The sequence below is a fragment of the Nannobrachium achirus genome, assembly GCF_963921795.1.
Source record: "Nannobrachium achirus genome assembly, chromosome: 1".
NCBI lineage: Eukaryota > Metazoa > Chordata > Actinopteri > Myctophiformes > Myctophidae > Nannobrachium > Nannobrachium achirus.
Window position 1 is genome coordinate 44321998 of NC_137810.1, and position 18665 is coordinate 44340662.

Here is an 18665-nt window from a genome sequence, read left to right on the forward strand (position 1 = left end):
GGCAAGAGGCATAATAAAGTTAATGCTTCATTCCAAAAAGCAGAACAAGGTCAATAAATACCAGGCGGTCAGTCATCAACTGCTTAGATTTGTTTGTTTGTTGTTTGATGACTGACTGGCCTCCTGCCTGTATTGACCTTGTTCTGCTTTTTGGAATTAAAGACAGCATTTAGGCCTACTTTATTATGCCTCTTGCCTGATGTGTTCTCCATTTGGTTTTTTTTTGAGCAGTTGATGACTGACCTCCTGATAATACATGTATGATGCGACAAATGCTATCTGGCATCTGATCTAAGTTGCACACCCTCGACAGCCCATTCATCAAAATAAACGTTAAACATCAAACTCACCAATATCGCAGCTTTATGGAAGCTGTTATCCTCATATCTGTCAAGTCTTTGAAAGCCACCATAGGCCTATCTTTCTGTCAATACATTCTGTGCAGGTGATTATTTTTCAAAGTGTTTAGTTTGTTTGGGAATTGGAACCTCGTTGTAAATCACTGAACGGTCCTGCGTAGGCAACGTCGTACGTGTAGGTCTACCACCTGTTTCGAAATTGGCACATTGTTGGCCCAGGAGGCAAGAGGACGTTGCGTTATTGAAAACGAGTGCTTCCAAACTCGAATACTAATAGAAAAATAGCCTAATCACTGTTTCCAAAAGTCCTTCCTTTCAACTGACTTTTTCATCGCATCCAAAACGTTGGGAAAATATGTCTTAATCAAAAAGAAACCATAATTGAACATGTTTGCCCATATTCTGGCAAGCTATTGAGTGAAATATGCTATTAGAAGCAGCGCAAACGTGGACACTGATTTGTGCCTTAATAGTGCAGTGATTCACTTTGACATGAGCGAATGAAGGAAAACAATCATTTGTTTTAGGAGCTCCATAATAATCACACAATGATCCGCTAGAGTATGCATTGCATGTGTCATTATCCCAAAACAATGTGCTACTGTATGCTTATTGCCAAGCATAGCCTATTGTAATTATCATTTAGAAGCAAGAGCCTCCAGGGCAGAACAACACACTCAATACATCATCTATGTTAATCGCAGGTTTAATTCAATGACATGTCGTCTATACTTGCAGCATGGTTATCAGAATACCAGCTTTTGCCCAGCAGGTGGCAGTAGGGTCACGCGACAGAGCTGACCTGTCTCAAAGGTTTTTTCCCCCTCCAAGAGAGAACAGCCCACACAGTCTGTTGCAAGGATGAAAGAGGAATAACTAATCTAGCTAGACTAGCTTTTATACCTGAAACGATTATTGGACAAATGCTGTGTGTCTGAGTGAAGAAAAAGGAGGTAGGCTACTTGCTCTTAAAAGTTAGTAGGCCCATAGCTTTAGAGTTCCAGGAGGATTTGTATTTATGGTAATAATTACAATTCTTCTTGCAATTGCAGTCTAAGTTATTTGTCTCTCTTGGAACTCCAACACTCAGCTATACAGACTTACAGGTAGGGTTAGTCAATATCAGTTTGACATTATATAGGCTAACTGTCCTGTCTTTTCTCTTCACAGATGAGTAATGACTATTGATGTAAGACCAGGCGTGTCGCACCAAATTCTGGGCCCTGGGTACAAGGATTCACCCCCATGAATGTTCGAATAGGGGGTACAGGTTTAAAGGACAACTTTGTTTTTTTTACCACAAGGGTTCATATTTTAGATTGTAATTAAAGAATATAAAAAATGTGAGTTAAAATGTTGCCATTTACTGCTTTCTATCGTTTTAGAGATTTTACTTATTTTGATTTCAGTGGCTGGGGGCATGCATACAAGTGCCTATATATGTATTTTTAGACAGAATAAGCCCATTCCCAAGATGCACCGTAATCTTTCATGGGCAGATGGGACTTCTGGGGTTACTGTAAATAGCAATAAAGAAATTGCAGGGTTATTGTGTCTAAAAATACATATATAGCCACTTGAACACATGCCCCCACGTTTTGGCACGCTAAACGTGCTAAAACTATAGAACGAAGTAAATGAAAACATTTGAACACTCATCTTTTCTTTTCTCAAATTACAATCTAAAATATGAACCCTTGTTGTAAAAAAAAACAAAGTTGTCCTTTAACCCATTTAGACTGGGAACGCATTATTACACATTATTTTGTGCTTTAACTATTGAAAAAAAAGGTATTTTTTTGTCTTCTTTTTTGCAAATCATTTTGTTTCAGGCCTTGTCCTTTTTGGAGCCGCATTGACACCCACACCCCCTATTGTTCAACAGCTTAATTAAAATCCAGCATGTTTGAGTATGTTTGGACAAATTGTCATTGATTTAAGGCCAAATCTATGCCAGGACCAGCCCCATACATGTGTTTAGAACTGAATAGTGCCCTCCTCTTGAAATGCTTCAACAGTAGGCCTATTATGAAACATGCGTTTTGTAACGAATGGATAAACACTAATTCATAGTGTGATTTGTGTTAAATGCCATCCATGCATTTGTAATCGTGAATTTGAAGGAAACGTTCAGGGTATGGTTCACATCCTTATCTAGAGATATTCTGACGGTGTTGATTACTGCCCATTTGTTGTTGACTTTGGTCCAAGTACATCCTAAGCCACGCCCCTTTGAAGTTCATTGGTCAGCATCTTCAAAACCAAATAAGACATCGACGCGTTGTAGGCCTATGTTTTGATAAGCTTGGCCAATAATGATCCACAGAACATTTGGGAGCAATCAAACCGTTTAAAGGAAAATATATATTAGGCACCATGTGAATGGCTGTGGTTTACGTACTGTAGATAGATTTTTCTGGGACAAAGCGCAAGGTCTTTTTTTGTCCTGCAAGTTTCTGACCTGCAGCTGAAAGAAAGAAAAATCCTATTCCAGCAACCCCACAATATATGACAGTAAAGTTTATCTATGTATCAGCCAGCCCACCAACCTGTTGTACCTCCAGTGCTACAGAAGACTTTCCGTTTGTCTCCAAAACAACCTATTGATGTCGAACAGCATTGAGCTGACACCTTGGCTACAGAATCCCAGGTATGGGTTTCTGGCCCATCTGTCATTTTTAAGGGCCGCCTCACACTCAATCAAATTGCCACTAGAGGTGAGATCGCAATGTCTCTGGGCAATGGATTTTCATTCTTTTCGTGCCATGACCGGTGATTGATGACGGTGGTATTTTGACACCGAGCTGCATTTCTCCCCCTCTGAATCTGTAGGCTCGCGGCAGGATGGCCCCCTCCCCCTGACACCCTTTTAGTTTTCCGGCTTGGATCCAAATGTCAGTAAATCGTGATTATAAAGGTGGTCGTAAACACCTAATGGCTTGTCATGAATATTTTAGAAGCCTGAATATCATACAGAAATGCCCTCCAGAAATCCACACCCAAAACAAACGACATCTCCAATAGATAACCGCCAGGAACGTGGAATGACACAAGAGGTGTCCCCCCCCCCCCCCCACCACCACCACCACGCCACCACCACCCTACTTAGGTTCCGTTGGCTTTTTACTGCCGTGATTGGATTGATTTGTCATTTGCAACTGAGAGCCCCAGCCACAGGGGCTGTGAAAAATCCAATTTATCGCTTTGCCATTTATTACCAATTTCAGTGTTTTTTGGGGGTTCAATGTCACATCGATTCCTTGATCGCTTGCTTAGCTGTGTTCCTAATGAGCTTCTGTTGGAATCACTGCATAATCACCGCCTTAATTCACTCCCTTATGCCTTCCTTCCCCCTTTACTTGTCTGTCCTCCTGCCATCATCATAAACAGCCTGGGCTGCGCCGGCGCTCTCCGAGCATACAATTAGCCGCATCATCCTTGATGTTGGGAGTCGCTCTGCGTGGTTCAGCCTTGAATAAATGATATTTCTTTTACGATGTGACAGAATACTGTAACAAACTACCGTTTCTGCTGACAAACAGCTCTTTGGCTGCCTCTGGTTCATCTGGGTGTATTTAGCATGTCGTAAAGGATAGGTTTTAAGAGAAGATTGTGAAAAGTGACTAATACACCATCAGATTAATGATATATGAAGTCGTTTTTTTGTTTGCTATAGCTTTTACTCTGAATGTTTTGACCACACAGAGGTTTTATCCCGAGGATATGTGGCCCGGCCTCAGTTTGAGGACGGATTGGAAGAGCAAATATCAGAAGGTGAAGGTTTAGCTTGACGCCCAGAGCGGCTAGTCTGCTGCTGGCATTTATCAAGACTGAGCCGGGGCTTAGAGAGCATCAAGGGATGTATTTGTGAAGAAGCTTAGAAAGCTAATCAAGTTGATGGGACAATAGAACGGCTTGTTTGCATGAAAGTCACCAGGGCGGCTGGCTGTAGGCTAGTAAAAAGATGCCTTGGAGACATAATGGCTACAGAGTAACAAATGCTCTTCCATGTTATTGCAGTGAATGCGGTTTGGGGCGGCAGTGGCTCAAGAGGTAGAGCGGCCACAGTTCGATCCGGGCTCCCCCAGAGTTAGGGCCCTATTTTTGTCCATGCCTTACCCCCTTATTCCTAAACTTCTTTGCTTTTTTTACTATTTTTAAAAACATTAAAAAATACTTAAAATAGCCGATCTACAAGCTCACAACGTGTCGATGTAGATCGGCTAGTTAAACTATTTTAAAATGTTTTTCAAAATAGTAAAAAAGGCAAAGACGTTTAGGGATAAGGGGTAAGGCATGCATGGATGAAAATATATACCGGTAGCTCCTAGTGTCAAGGTGTCCTAGACACTAAGAGCTCTGCTCCAGATGAGCAGGTTGGTGCCTTGCATGGTTTACTCCGCCATCGGTGTGTGAATGGATGAAAATAATTGAATGGGTGAATGTAATGCACAATCTTTGTAAAGCGGCTTGGTTAAAGAAGCTATATAAATGCACCATTTACCAATGCATCATCATCATTATTAGAGCCCGATGCCAGAGTTTTAGGTCTGACTGTAATTTTGGAGAGTCTAAGACCACCTATTAGCGATGTTTTGACCAATATGTTATCAAAAAGAGCAACATTTTTGCTAAACCAATTTGAAAAGCATAGATTTGAAACATTTAATGCATACAAAAATAATAATAATAATAAAGCCCAATTTTAAAATGTAAAAATACAATTTTTTATATACTTTTGAAACCAGGTTGAAAGCGTAAAAAAACACATCAGCTGCCTTTTGCTGATACCGGCTGATGTATTGGCCAGACGCAGGTATTGACCAGGCTCTTATAATTATCAGCCAAGACATACAAACTGTGGGAAATGTTAGTGAAACCTCACCTCTGTGCATGCTGACGAAAAAATGACAGTTCATGTTTTTCAGACAACATTTCTTTAATACAAAGTCAACATATCTACATACACAGTGGTTTTAAACCAATTATTGTTTCAGTCAGAAGTAACAGTTTGAAAGCGATAGCACTTGGCCCTCATACAAAGGAAAACTATTTTGCTTGAGTTTGGGTTCTTTTTCTATGTGTTGGCTGTCGTATGTGTACTATTCTTTTGATGTAATTTCATCTTTTGTAAATTGTTAACCACCACCCGCACACGCACCGCAACATATTCCCGGGCAAATCTGGCGGGTTGTTTGTCAAAAGTCTAGCATCTTTACATGAAGTCGAAAGAGTTTAACACGTTGCACAAGCTTTTGTCCAGAGACTTCCACGAGTTTCAGTTTTGGCATGGGTCCCGTTTAACCAGTCTTTTAATTATGTTTCCACTCAAAAAGAAGTCCTTAATTCAAGATGTAGCTCATGATGAAACATTTCAAGGTTCCCACTGTTCAAAAAGGACACGCAGGAAATGTGAATTCACAGCGAGTGTTTTGTTGTCTTTGTCCTTTGTCCTTTATACAGCTCTGCAACATGAATCCTGATTTTTTTTCCCTCCTTGTTTTTTCGTGTTTTCAGTTTTTTTGTTTGTTTGTTTCTGCATCCTGTTAATAAAACATGGCCGAACAAAAACATGGCTGTGAGATTCTATACAAGGCTTTAAAATGTTCTGGGAGAAATGGTATAATGATGTGGTCTGAAGGATGTCCACAGTATACACCAGTACTGTATGTGTCCCTCTGCCGCCAGTAATAAGTCTATCTACTGTATGGCCTATTAGGACTGTATATCTTGACAGTTCAGAGAGTTGCGGGTTATGGGAAACTATTAGGAATGAAAGACAAAATCTGTTGCTCAGTAACTTGGTCATAAGCAGAACCTCATCATTTGGCGTGTGTGTGCGTGCGTGCGTGCGTGTGTGTGTGTTTTACGCACCCTCAGGTTGTCATAATACTCGTGACACTCATTTTAGGGTCCAACTTTAGGAGACTGGAATCACTTGAGTCCATCTCGTCCCCACTAGACCTGTATTATTGAGGCCACAACAGGAAAAAAATGCCCTACCAGTCAAAACAATGGGTGGCGGAAAAAATTAACCAGCAACCATTTTTCCTATTTTTAGAACGGAAAAAAGGAAGCTCCTTCCACATGATGTCTGGTTACCTGCCAGAGAGAAGGCTGCTAGCGCCTATTATCTTACCAACCACAGCCACCAGGGGCCCTGAGCTTCATGTGGCTGATCAGTATTAATTTCTATGTTTCAGGCTATAGTTATGGGAGTAGACAGTCCCTTCTGAGCCCCACTGCCGGCAGTAGCAGGAAACTAATGACAAGAAAATAACAAAGCAAGTGGGAATTAAAAACCAGGGATGGAACCAGGCTTGCACACTACACCCAGGAAGTTGCATTTGAGCAGAACATTCCATCTTGGTAATTCCATCTTGAACTTGTATGTATGAGAGCTTGAGGGTCAAATTATACAAATACATATAATCTATATATTTGTTTATTTACAGATATAATATTCTGGATCATAGTTGATATCAAACAAACTGGATGATCAAAGGTACGTCATGGAGAAGAAAAAAAAAAGAGGTGGGGTAAAATAGATACGACTGAAGAGGATTTTAGTTAAAAACGGTTGCGGTTGCCATCCTCTCAATACTCTGTACATGAAAACATGGTATAAAGTATGTCAAGTTAAACTGATTTAAAAAATATATATAAACAGAAACGGGATGACTTCTCAGATGTGATGGTTCATCAGCAATGGTTTCCTAAACTAACTCAAAAACAGAAGCGTTTACTACTAATTCCTACACGTTAATGATACAAGAACCCTCCAGGAGGACTTTCTAGATGAAAACACCACCTCTCCTCTTCGGCACAGGGTCTACCAAGTGGTAGGAGATAAAAATGGCAACGCCAGAGAGGCTCTCGGCCAATCGCATCGCCTCATCACCGTTTCCAGGTGGGGGAAACGCATCAATATTTCCCAAGGTTGTTGTGGCTACAAAAACGAAAGAACAATATAAAACAACATAATTTCAAACATGAACAATATGGTTGTACAAAAGAAATAAGGAAATGAAAACAAAACAAAAAAATAGGAGAAAGGTTGAATTGATACTAAGAGTCTGGATATATATTTATATTCTGCATTTAAATATTTATGCATGTGTGAATGTGTGAATATAATACGCACACATACACACACGCACGTTATACTTAACACTTCTACAGTGAAAAAATAGAATGTCTTTCAACGTAATATGAACAAATAAGCATTTCATTTTCTTGCTGCTAATTAAAAAAACTTGATACAATATCTCTGTTAAAAAAAACTAAACAAACAAAAGATTCAACTAAACAAAAATAAAAAGTCAGTTTATGTAAAGTAAAATTATAAGTCATCATATAATACAACATTGTTTCCATAATGTTAGAATAACAATAAGGCTTTTTTGGAAATAAGAAAAGATTACACACAGTCCCGTCCGTTCTCTCCACTGTCTGTGTGCATACCGACCCCCCAAAACCCCTTCACACAATCCATCGTTAAAAGCATACAGTACACCATGGAGCCGACCTCCGGAAAGAAAGAAACTAAGTAGGTACTGTAAGGAAGTAGGGGAGAGAATCCAAAGCTTGATTTCTATTCGACACATTTACATGTAAGGATCCGACCCAGGGGCAACTGTTTCAAAGGTCACTGTTGACTTTCTTTACATCGCGACGTTGAGCGTGTTAACTTTGGGTTTTTCGGTGAATGTCGCTACTACGTCACGGGCCAACAAGACAAGGCCCTCTTGGCTGAAGACACCCAGACCAACGACCCATCCCCAACCCACCCCAACACGCACACGACAGCTTTCAACCGCGTTCAAGTACAGTCTTGTGATTGCGCAGGGGAACTGCGGCATTCAGGAGTTCCTGTCTGGTAAAAAGACGTTGAGTAGAGAAGACACACTGGGAGAACGATGACGGGTGGATGGGCTCTCCCTCGCGGCCGCCTGCACGCGAGCACATCCCCAGAGACTTTTTTTCTTTTCCTTTTTTATTTCTTTTTTTCCCCTCTTTTGACAGCCTCCCGCACCATAAGAGTCACACTTACAGCATACACCAGATAAGCAGCATGTTTGGTTTTGACAGAAATTAAAGCAGAAGCCCCAAAAATTAAACTTTCCCCCCCAAAAAATGCACTCTACCGTAAGACAAAAAAAAAACATTAGAAATGATGACGGTGGTTTTGTCGGTCACTGTACACAGAGAAAAGCCCAGTGTCTGCCTTTCTGTCTTCTGTGTGGAGGCAGTCCTTTATTTGGCGGTTCCGTTGATTCTGTGCCATCGTCACATCCACCAAATTGCGGACGGACGGACGGCCGCACCGCCCGCCGCCCGCGATGCACTTTGTTCCAAAGTGAGGTCTGCATTGTGGTGAAAGCTCATGAGACGTGGTTATCGCTCCCCCTTTCTCTCTGGTTGGAACAGAAGGCAGGACGACACAGCTAAAGCTTTGATAGCCTATGAACAGAACCTCCCCCCTCAAGACCTCTCTGGTGGAACACGAGGTCAGGCGTTGCCCGTCACCGTTTGAACACTGCTGGAGAAACTGATCCAGTATCAGCGGGATTGGCAAAATTCGTCAAGTTGATGTCGTTGTACTGTCCTTTTTTTTTAGATTACGGTTCTGAATTTATCACAACCTCATAGAACGCTACAGCGTCGTCTGAAGCCTAAATGCAGGAGAACACGAATGGTGGAACACTATGGTGAAGAGTGCTTAAGCAGTTTGACGGATGGCAGGACATTATCACTTGTACGAGTGTAAAAAAACACAGGGGATGAGGGATACTGACGAAGCTTTCCAGCTTGTCTAGATTGTTTGAGTTCGATTTTTTTTGCTTTACTACCAGTGATTCACATTGGTGACACCAAATTAGTAGGGGACAATAGTTCCACGTTCACGCAGGGAAACCAAGGATTTTGGTCATGTCTTCTGAATATTACTACCCTAAAAATGTTGATCAAGTACTTCAACATTCCTCCGTTACATATAAAAAAAAAGACGATGGTTGTGTTTCACTCTGCCTGCGCTCGTATCGCCCACGCCTCCTGATCTTTGCTCCTTCGCTTCCTTCCTCCTCCTGCGGTAGACTTGTTTGTCTATGTATGGATGATGAGATCGTTTTTTTGACAAGTAGATGTCCCACAGAATGGTTTTTCTTTTTTTTACGACGTCCTCCAACATCTAGGAACACTTGAGGTAAGGTCACCGCTCTGACAGCGTGGATCGATTCCCCCGCCCCACACAGCTCCAGCCACCGTGTTGTTCGGTTGCTTTTCTTTTCATCGGGGGCAAGATCACTTCGGCAAGATCACTTCGGTCGGGTTTTTTTTTTTTTCTTTCTTTTTTGTCCTGGCGGTGGCGTCGTGACCCCCTCCTCCTCCTCGCCTGTTCACCAAGGAGGGCCAATTGGAATTCATTCGGTGGCCTGGGTTTCTTTAACGGGGGTTTCGTCAAAAAAATAATAATCTACAAGTCGGTCCTGTTTTTGGTTGGACCTGCCTGGGTTTCTGGCTGAATGGGGCTGAGTTTTTATTTTTATTTTCATTGTCTTAAAATTGTTGTTGATACTGTATTCGTGGTTTTCCAAATTTTCATAGGTTTCTATGGCTCAGGAGACTGTTGAGGGGGAGGCAGGATTTGGGGGGGGGGAGGAGGGCAGCATGGCTTTTTTACGTTGCATAGTGATCAAAACTTCCTAGGTACTCCAGACCTGCCTGGTAGCAGAACTGATATTCATCCTGCAAGGGAAAGAAACGTACAAAAACAATCTCAGTGCTACTACGGTTTCATTAAAAAAAAAGAAGGTATTTGCAGTCTCATATACAGTAGTTTTAGAGCAGTGTTTCTCAACCACTGTGCCTGCGGACCTTTGGTGTGCCCCTGAAAAGGGCTAAGTGTGCCCCTTGAAACTGCTTGAAAGCCAGTATTGTATTTATCATTTTAAAAATGATTTGAACTAGTGAAAACAGCCGATCTACAAGCACACAACGCCTCGCGGTGCGAGGCGTTGTGTGCTTGTAGATCTGCTGTTTTCACTACTGTTGTGCGACAGCCTTGTATGATGAACTAGGGCTTTACTTTGCGAAGAAACGTACACATTTGAAACTTGGAAATACAAGGTTTCTTCCCGACAGTGACGATATTTACACCCCTGTATTATGTTCGTGTGCCCATGGATTCTTGGGACATGAAAAGTGTGCCCATGCAGAAAAAAGGTTGAGAAACACTGGTTTAGAGATTGTCAGTAATAAAAAAAAACATACACAGTGATTTTAGATAATAGCCTACAATAGATTTAAATAATTTAAAGCCCACATCCCATGTAGCAGTGTATATATCAACCCTTACTAAGCTGAGTGAGTATCTCTATCTAACGCTGTGTGACCACTAGAGACCTCTAGTGGCTGCTTTGAGGCGTGCACTGTGTGGTGGGTGTTGTGTAGGTGGGATGGAACGTGCACAAGGTGGGTGCTGTTCTGTGGTGGGTGTAGGGATGGGACGATATGAACATTCCATATCACGATTATTGTGAGCAAAGAAATCGCGATTTATGATATTATCGCGATAATCAAAATATCTCCAACATCCATTATCCTGGGGCGGAACATTTGCCAAAAAAATTGCTGATCTACAAGCTCGTAGATAGGCTATTCTTTGGCAAAGAGATTTGGTAAAGACTGAAAAAAGACTGTATCAAGTAAGTATGTATAATATAAGTACGTTTTACCAATAGAGGGTTTAAATGGTAGTGGATATGCACCTTGGCAATTAAAAGGTGAATACGATTATGGTGTTTTTTCATCACGATAAACGATAATATCGCTTATCTCCCCATCCCTAGGTGGTGTTGTGTAGGTGGGATGTAAAGGGCATGAGGTGGGTGCTGTGGTGTAGGTGGGTACCTCTGTCTGGACCATGGCTGGTCTCTGTGTCCGCAGCATCTTCACCGTCTGGAAGATGTCCACCACACCCTCGTAGCGCATCCTCTCCAGCACGATGCTCAGCGTGATGAAGACCCCTGTCCGGCCCACCCCCGCACTGGAGCGCAACACACACACACACACACACACACACACACACACACACACACACACACACACACACACACACACACACACACACACACACACACACACACACACACACACACACACACACACACACACACACACACACACACACACACAGGAAACACAAACATATTAAAACAAGGCAGTAACAAGAATAACCACTAAGTTTGAGTTTTACTTTTTCAAAGCTACAAATGCTGCTTTCCACCAGCTGGCGTGAGCAGATTTAAAGAGCTCAACGGTGCGATGGTGAGAGAGAGAGAGAGAGAGAGGTCATCTCTTGATGAGAGGACATTTGGGATTCCACTTTTGATTTTCTCCATGTTCTCAAACTCAAAACGAACGACTCCTGCAAGCAGATACAGTACGCACATAAGTCACGATCACATGCTCGCTCACACAACACACACACACATATTCAGGCATTCATGCACGCACGCACGCACGCACACGCACACACACACACACAGACACAGGAATAAGTAGATTCCACATTCAAACGTTTCTAGCTCATTAAGTCCCCTGCACAGAGAAAAACTTCTCCTCTCATAACTCATTCATCCTCTCAAACTCACAGAGAGACACAGAGAGATACAAGCTGTTCTTTACCTCCTCTCCTTAGCCCAAAAGATGAGAATAAAATAAATCTCCCTTGCATCTCTCTCTCTCCCTCTCTCTCTCTCTCTCCCTCTCTAGAAATAGTGAGTCTTTGCTCTGATACTGGCATACTTGAGGGCTGTCTCTCTCTAAGCTGCTTTGCTGTGAAATGACTTCCCCTTCACCATTGGAACAATAATTGATATGACAACAGATTTATTTGCTAGCCCTGAGCGCAATGTCACCACCACCACCGCCGCCACACGGAGGGCTGAAGGCGATGGTTAGCAGAAGCCGTGCGTCTGCGACTCTGCGTGAGCTTTACATGTGTGGGTGTGCGTGGAGGGCGCTATGTCTCGAGGGAGAAGGAACAATGGATTCTATTTATTATGTTTATTCCATTACGTAACAAGTTGAAAAGATAATAAGAAAGAATCAAAAACAGAGAAGCAGTCGAGCTTCCAAGCTGGTGACACAGAGCTTGAAACATTTGAGCCCTCTCTGTCATCTCTATTCTGGGGCCTAACATTTGACGAAAATATAAAGAGTCCTTGGGAATCCCAGTCAACAAAGTATAGGGTAAGAGTGGTTACATTATTTATTTTATTTTTTGACTGCAACACCAGCTGCCGTGTGATATTTATTTTAAACTGATTCTATATTCACACATTTAGCTGAGAACCACTGAGAAAGACTCTCTCTCTCTCTCTCTCTCTCTCTCTCTCTCTCTCTCTCTCTCTCTCCTCTCTCTCTCTCTCTCTCTCTCTCTCTCTCTCTCTCTCTCTCTCTCTCTCTCTCTCTCTCTCTCCCCCCCCTCCCCCCAAGAAACAGGCTCTCCAGACCTGCCAGCTTTGCAGAGCTGCCAAATGGCTGGGAGAGGATTTGGTGTGTCTCCCATTCACAGGAAGTAATCAGGCAATTAATGACAAAAAACCACTAGGTCCATTAAATAAGGAGATCGCGAGAGAGAGAGTTGGAGGGGGAGAGGAGAGGAGAGGTGGATGAGGGGATAAGGAAGAGAAAGAATGAGATAGACAGAGGGGGGAATGAGAGGTAGATGAAGGGATGACGGACTGTAAGGAGTGAAAAGCAGTGAGTGAGCTATTCATTCGAGGTGTCAGGGTGTGCGTGTGCGCGCGCGCGTGTGCGTGCGCGTGTGTGTGTGGTTTCTATGGCAACTCTGGACGTTTTCTTTTTCTTTCTTACTCTCTCTCTTTTGTTAAACAGCTACTTGACATGGACGATTGATACCAAAAAATTTGAAAACAGTTCATCTATCACTATTCAACACATGGTCTCTGTCGGGTAAAACACATTTTTGGACACTACTCCTACAGATTTTGCCCTAAAATCACACAAATCGGTACACAGTACGTCTACACTCATCTCATCAACATGGATCTGTCCCATATAGCGCCACCATTAGGCAAATTTTTTCAAACACATTTTTGGACACTGCTCCTACACATTTTGGCCTAAAATCACGCTGTGACCTGACGGTCGCTTATCTCCCGATTAGGGAGTCTTACTGGTGATATAGTATATAGCACTGAAGTGGTTGAATCAAGCTAAAAGGCCACTTTGGATGGATGTACCGTTTGGAAAATGACTCTTCTTTCATAGTATGCCGTTCCCTATTCAAAGTAAATCTTAATTTACTATGAATATAAACCAGTGCCCTGTGGCCATGGCCTACTACTGTCACCCTGCAGAGGATGTCCTGTTAACGGCCATATAAGCTGTCCGTCAACCTGCAGACAGTTTTCTCTCTCTCTGTCGATAATGGCCCTATAGAGGGCCCGAATAACTCAAGTGTTATGGGGTCTCCTCTGACACGGACTACGGCTCCCAGAGGGCATTAGGATGGCAGGTGACATCAGTGTACCGTTTTAAACACACGCCACTGACTGTCAGGTGATGTCATGGTAGTCATCTAGGTTGTCTCCTGCAACACTTTGCAGGAGACATTGACCTTGACTGCTTTTATTCCGTTAATAGACCGCGACACCTGCATTCAGATGAAAGACAAGCTAATATGGAAGAATACAGGAGCAACAGGCTGGATGACTGGAGACATTTTTATCGATTAATCTATTGAGAACTCTGAAAACCGGCACATCTTGTCTGCGTATCTCTGTCTGTACGTCACGCCTGACACAGTGCTTCTATGGGTTTGTCTGTGGTTCTATGGGTTTGTCGCTCTGACATCATGCTCTGATGTCACTGTGATGTCGGGAACCACTTTGTCTGTGGTTAACAGAATGGGTTTTCCGCTCTGACATCACACTCTGGCTTGATGTCCCTTTTATGCCCATATATGGAGATCGCATGTGTCATCACAAGTCACACTTGCAAATTAATTACGCCCTTGTCCGTTTTATGCCCATATATGGAGATGCCTGTCCCGATGTCATCAATATTAACAGTTCTACTGCCAGATTTATTGTTTATTTATTGGGGCTGGTGCCAGCAAAAAGCAGCTTACCTTTCAATGTTATAGAATCTATTCATTATTTCCAAACGATTTTTTTATTTTTATGTACTTTAGCCAAGCTGGCGGCAGAGGGCAGCCTTATGCAAATAATGGGTGTGAATTGGGCCGCTCCGCTTGCCGTCGTTCAGAGCATAGAAATGCATAATCTAGATCAGGTCCACAGAGAACAGCCGGAAGTGAATTGGACATCATTGATGTTTACGTGTGGTGGAGATTTGAAAGCAGCATTACGGGAGTTGTTTTTACTGTACACACCCGCGCGACCCCTCATCAGCTTACAGTCATCAGACAAGGTAAAAGAACGAGCGTTCGTATTGGCAACGAGCTGGGGTCAAAATTGGGGCGAACGGGAACATCCGAAGCGGTAAAAGAGTTAAGCGCATATCTGATATTTGGTAATGCCCATATATGGCCATATATGTTCTATGGTCTCCATAAATGGGTAACTGGTCCGATATTACATCAATGGCCAGATGGCCAAGAATTGGCGCTCAGGGCGAGGTCACATGTCGCCCTGAGGTTTCTTACTAGTCTTAAATACTATACTTCGATGTGTGACGGTGTTGTGCTGCATTAATAGCCAATGTGACGCATTGAGATCTACTTTATTCCACATTGTTTTGGGAAACCTCTTTAACCAAGGGGCTGAGCCCATATCAAACAACGTGGGGAGAGATCTCCAGCAACAACAACATTGCGCGTCGCCATGGGAGTTGTATAGCCCTATACTGTAGGCTCCGAAGCCACAAAACACTGGCCTTGAATAAAGTCTATTGTTCTGTGCTACAAAAGCAAACAATAGCGCCTGGTCGACCCCCCAAGTTCCAACGACGAGGCTTGGACTGAATGTGAATCATCACGATCGCTATACCGCGCGCCGAACGGTCAACGCTGCTAAATAACACTTAATGACAAAGGTTACCTTGGAATTTTACCACATAGGTGATAAAAATGCATCGCAGGGGGGCTGTGAAAAAAATAAAAACCTCAAAAGAAAAGAAAAAAAAAAGAAGCAGGCCTTGCGTGGTGTCATGCGCCGCTTCGCCTTTTGCTAAATGCCAGGCAGGAACTCCAGGCCTTATCAATTATAGAGGAGATGGGGCCCGCGGCGGCTGTGGGTGACGGCGGTGATATCTGCAGCGATAATAAAGCCTGATTTATGCTCTCGTTGTGTGGCTGGTGTCACCGACGCCGGAAACAGCCGACGTACAAGCTCACAACGCGACGCTACCGCGTCGCGTTGTGAGCTTGTACGTCTGCTGTTTTTCGGCGGGGCCGCGGCACGGCGCGCCACGAAGTACAAGTGCAGAGCTTAAGGCAGGAGAGGAGAGGAGGGAATGGATCATATCCGTGATGTCAGACCGTTAAAGGAGGTTGCTGCACAGCACAGAAATGTCCGCCGTAACTCTTTAGAAAGCGGTGATTTTAAAGTTGTTTTGGAGGGTTTTATACTGTTTAGGACCGGTTGCTGAGAGTGGGGGGGTGCAGGGGCGTATCCGCCATTTGAAGGGAGGACATTTTAACTCGTTGAGACTGCTTTTTTGTACCTAAATCCCGCTGCTAAATCCTTCTTACCCCTGCATTGCCTGCATTTATATCGCTGTACTTAGTACACCGTCCTGTGACTAATACTGCAGTGTCGCTGATGGTTGCAGGAACATTTTCTCGGTGGGAAGAGTCGTGATGTACTGTGTATTATGTGAAACAACGCGAAACACGCCTTGCCAGATAATCTGATTTATGTAGATAGAGAAAATCACAGGAACACGTTTAATCGTATGAACACATTAACACAGAGACAGTACTTGCTTGAGTCTGATACTGTACTTTGCTCTAGTGGCTCACCACAAAAATATGTCCAAATAGGCACACTGACACATTATGAGCTTGTAGATCGGCTATTGCCGCTATTCTGAGTGGCTGAAGTGTCTCGCCTTTCTTTTACATATCAACACCTGTACGATCTACAGCATTGGTTCTCAAACTATTTCATGTCAAGGACCTTCATATTAACATGCATTTGGCCACGGACCCCCATCTGAAACTATATTGTGCCAGGGACCCCATTACAGATTTGGGTTGTTAAATGTTTAAAAAATAATCAAAATTGTTTGATTTTTCACGATTTCTTTGAAAATAGCAGATATGATGCGACACGTTGTGAGCTAGTTGATCTGCTATTTTCAAATGACCAACGTATATTGTATTTTTATGCTTAACATATTTTGCTGGGGACCCCCTGGAACCCCTGGAACCCCCTCGAGACCTCTCAGTTTGAGAACCACTGATCTACGGCAGAACGTCAACAACAACAAAAACAACACAAGGGGGTCGGGTCTTCTCACCTGCAGTGGACAGAGATTGGTCCGTCCTGTCCGAACTGCTCCTTGGTTTTATGCACCTGGCCAATGAAATCGATGAAGCCCTCCCGGACTTGGGCACGCCCTGCTCTGGCCAATCGGTGAACTGGAACTGTCTCACAGTCCTAGACTGTCCGTCCTGGAGGAAGACAGGGACGAGAGAGAGAGAGAGAGAGAGAGAGAGAGAGAGAGAGAGAGAGAGAGAGAGAGAGAGAGATCTTTCGTATCAGCTTTTCAGAACCACTGATCGGCAATGCTGTATCTAATAATAGAATATGATTTAGGCTAATTATTGTCATTAGATATTGTCTAATAAACTGTATGGCATGTTGTACACAGACGCTAAAAAATGTAGCAAGTAAAACAGGTCTGGAGTTCTAAACTTTGCCTTTAGTTTTGTTAAGTTTAGTTTAATTTTGTTCATTAGCACTTTCTAAAAGAAAAATAGAAACAATACATATCAAAAGAAATTTATTGTGCAAGAAAAGGAAGAAGCCGATAGGCTTATTTTGGAATCCTTTCCTTAATGAAGAGGTCATTAAATAGCATACAGTACTTCAAAGGTTTAACAAGAGCAATACAAAGAACACAAGCATGTTTCTTTTCGTGGCTGCTTACAATAACACAATGCTTGCATGTACACACACACATGTATGCACACGAACACACACACGCTCGCTTTCTCTCTCTCTCTCTCTCTCTCTCTCTCTCTCTCTCTGGCCCACCACACACACACACACACACACACACCACACACACACACACACACACACACACACACACACACACACACACACACACACACACACACACACACACACACACACACACACACACACACACACACACACACACACCACTCGTTCTGTGTGCGTTCCCCTCCTGTCGTGTCTCTCCTTGTGTGTGTGAGCGTCAGAGTGCAGTCCCAGTTAAAGCTGATCAATAGTGTATCAGCCTGGACAGCGTCTCCTCCCAGACAACATGTTGGATGAGATAATCCTGCTCTCGCTGATCGATACGCACGCACACACACACACCTGACAGACCAGGGATGTCTATGTGTGTGTGTGTGTGTGTGTGTGTGTGTGTGTGTGTGTGTGTGGTGTGAGTGTGAGTGTGTGTGTGTGTGTGTGTGTGTGTGTGTGTGTGTGTGTGTGTGCTTGGTCAAATAAATGGTAAACGGTGCATTTCTATAGCGCCTTTAACCAAAGTGCTTTACAATGTGCATTACATTCACACACACGCCGACAGCAGAGGAAACGTGTGAGCTTGTACAGTAGATCGCTATTTTCATCTATTCACAATTTGGCCAATGCTAGACCTATTGCGACTGTAGGTCGCAGTTTACTATGAGAAACGGCACATCATGTCCGTGTTCGTGTACACTTTATGGTCTATGGGTTTCGCACTCTGACATCGCGATGACTCTCACGCTCTGACATCACGCTCTGACATCACTGTGATGTCAGGGGAACCAAATCCCTTTTATGCCCATATATGGAGATCCCTGATGTCATCAATATTAAGCCCATATGGGTACCAGGGGTCTCCAATCTCCATATATGGGTAACTGGTCCAATATACATCACTGGCTAGACAGGGCAGGGTCGCTTTTCGCCCTTATGCGTCTTACTGGTAGTACATATTGTTGATTACTTTTGATTCAGTTATGGTCTTTGTCTTTTTGTTTGAGAACCACGGTGTCCTCCATGCTACACAGCCGCACGCCTCCTCCTCAGCGGGGGAGCGAGGAGAAACGGGAGCAGACAGTAATCC

General features: G+C 43.2%; 1 protein-coding gene and 1 pseudogene across 2 annotated transcripts in view; one reads left to right on the top strand and one right to left on the bottom strand.

Moving 5' to 3' along the window:
* LOC308288132 (myosin heavy chain, fast skeletal muscle-like) overlaps nt 1-8895 on the top strand; it is a gene marked incomplete at both ends in the record, with an annotated part of 34322 nt that extends 25427 nt beyond the window's left edge. Inside the window, 2 exons of the mRNA XM_080729478.1 lie at nt 7145-7269; nt 8790-8895. Coding sequence (XP_080585604.1) covers nt 7145-7269; nt 8790-8895 — 231 coding nt within the window. The remainder of the gene's footprint in view (nt 1-7144; nt 7270-8789) is intronic.
* On the bottom strand, nt 8199-18331 carry LOC308288141 (receptor-type tyrosine-protein phosphatase S-like; annotated as a pseudogene). The gene is made up of 4 exons (XR_013963363.1): nt 18305-18331; nt 16875-17028; nt 11271-11406; nt 8199-10106 (listed from the first exon to the last, which is right to left on the bottom strand). The product of XR_013963363.1 is annotated as a receptor-type tyrosine-protein phosphatase S-like (transcript).
* Between the last annotated feature and the right edge of the window lie 334 nt (nt 18332-18665).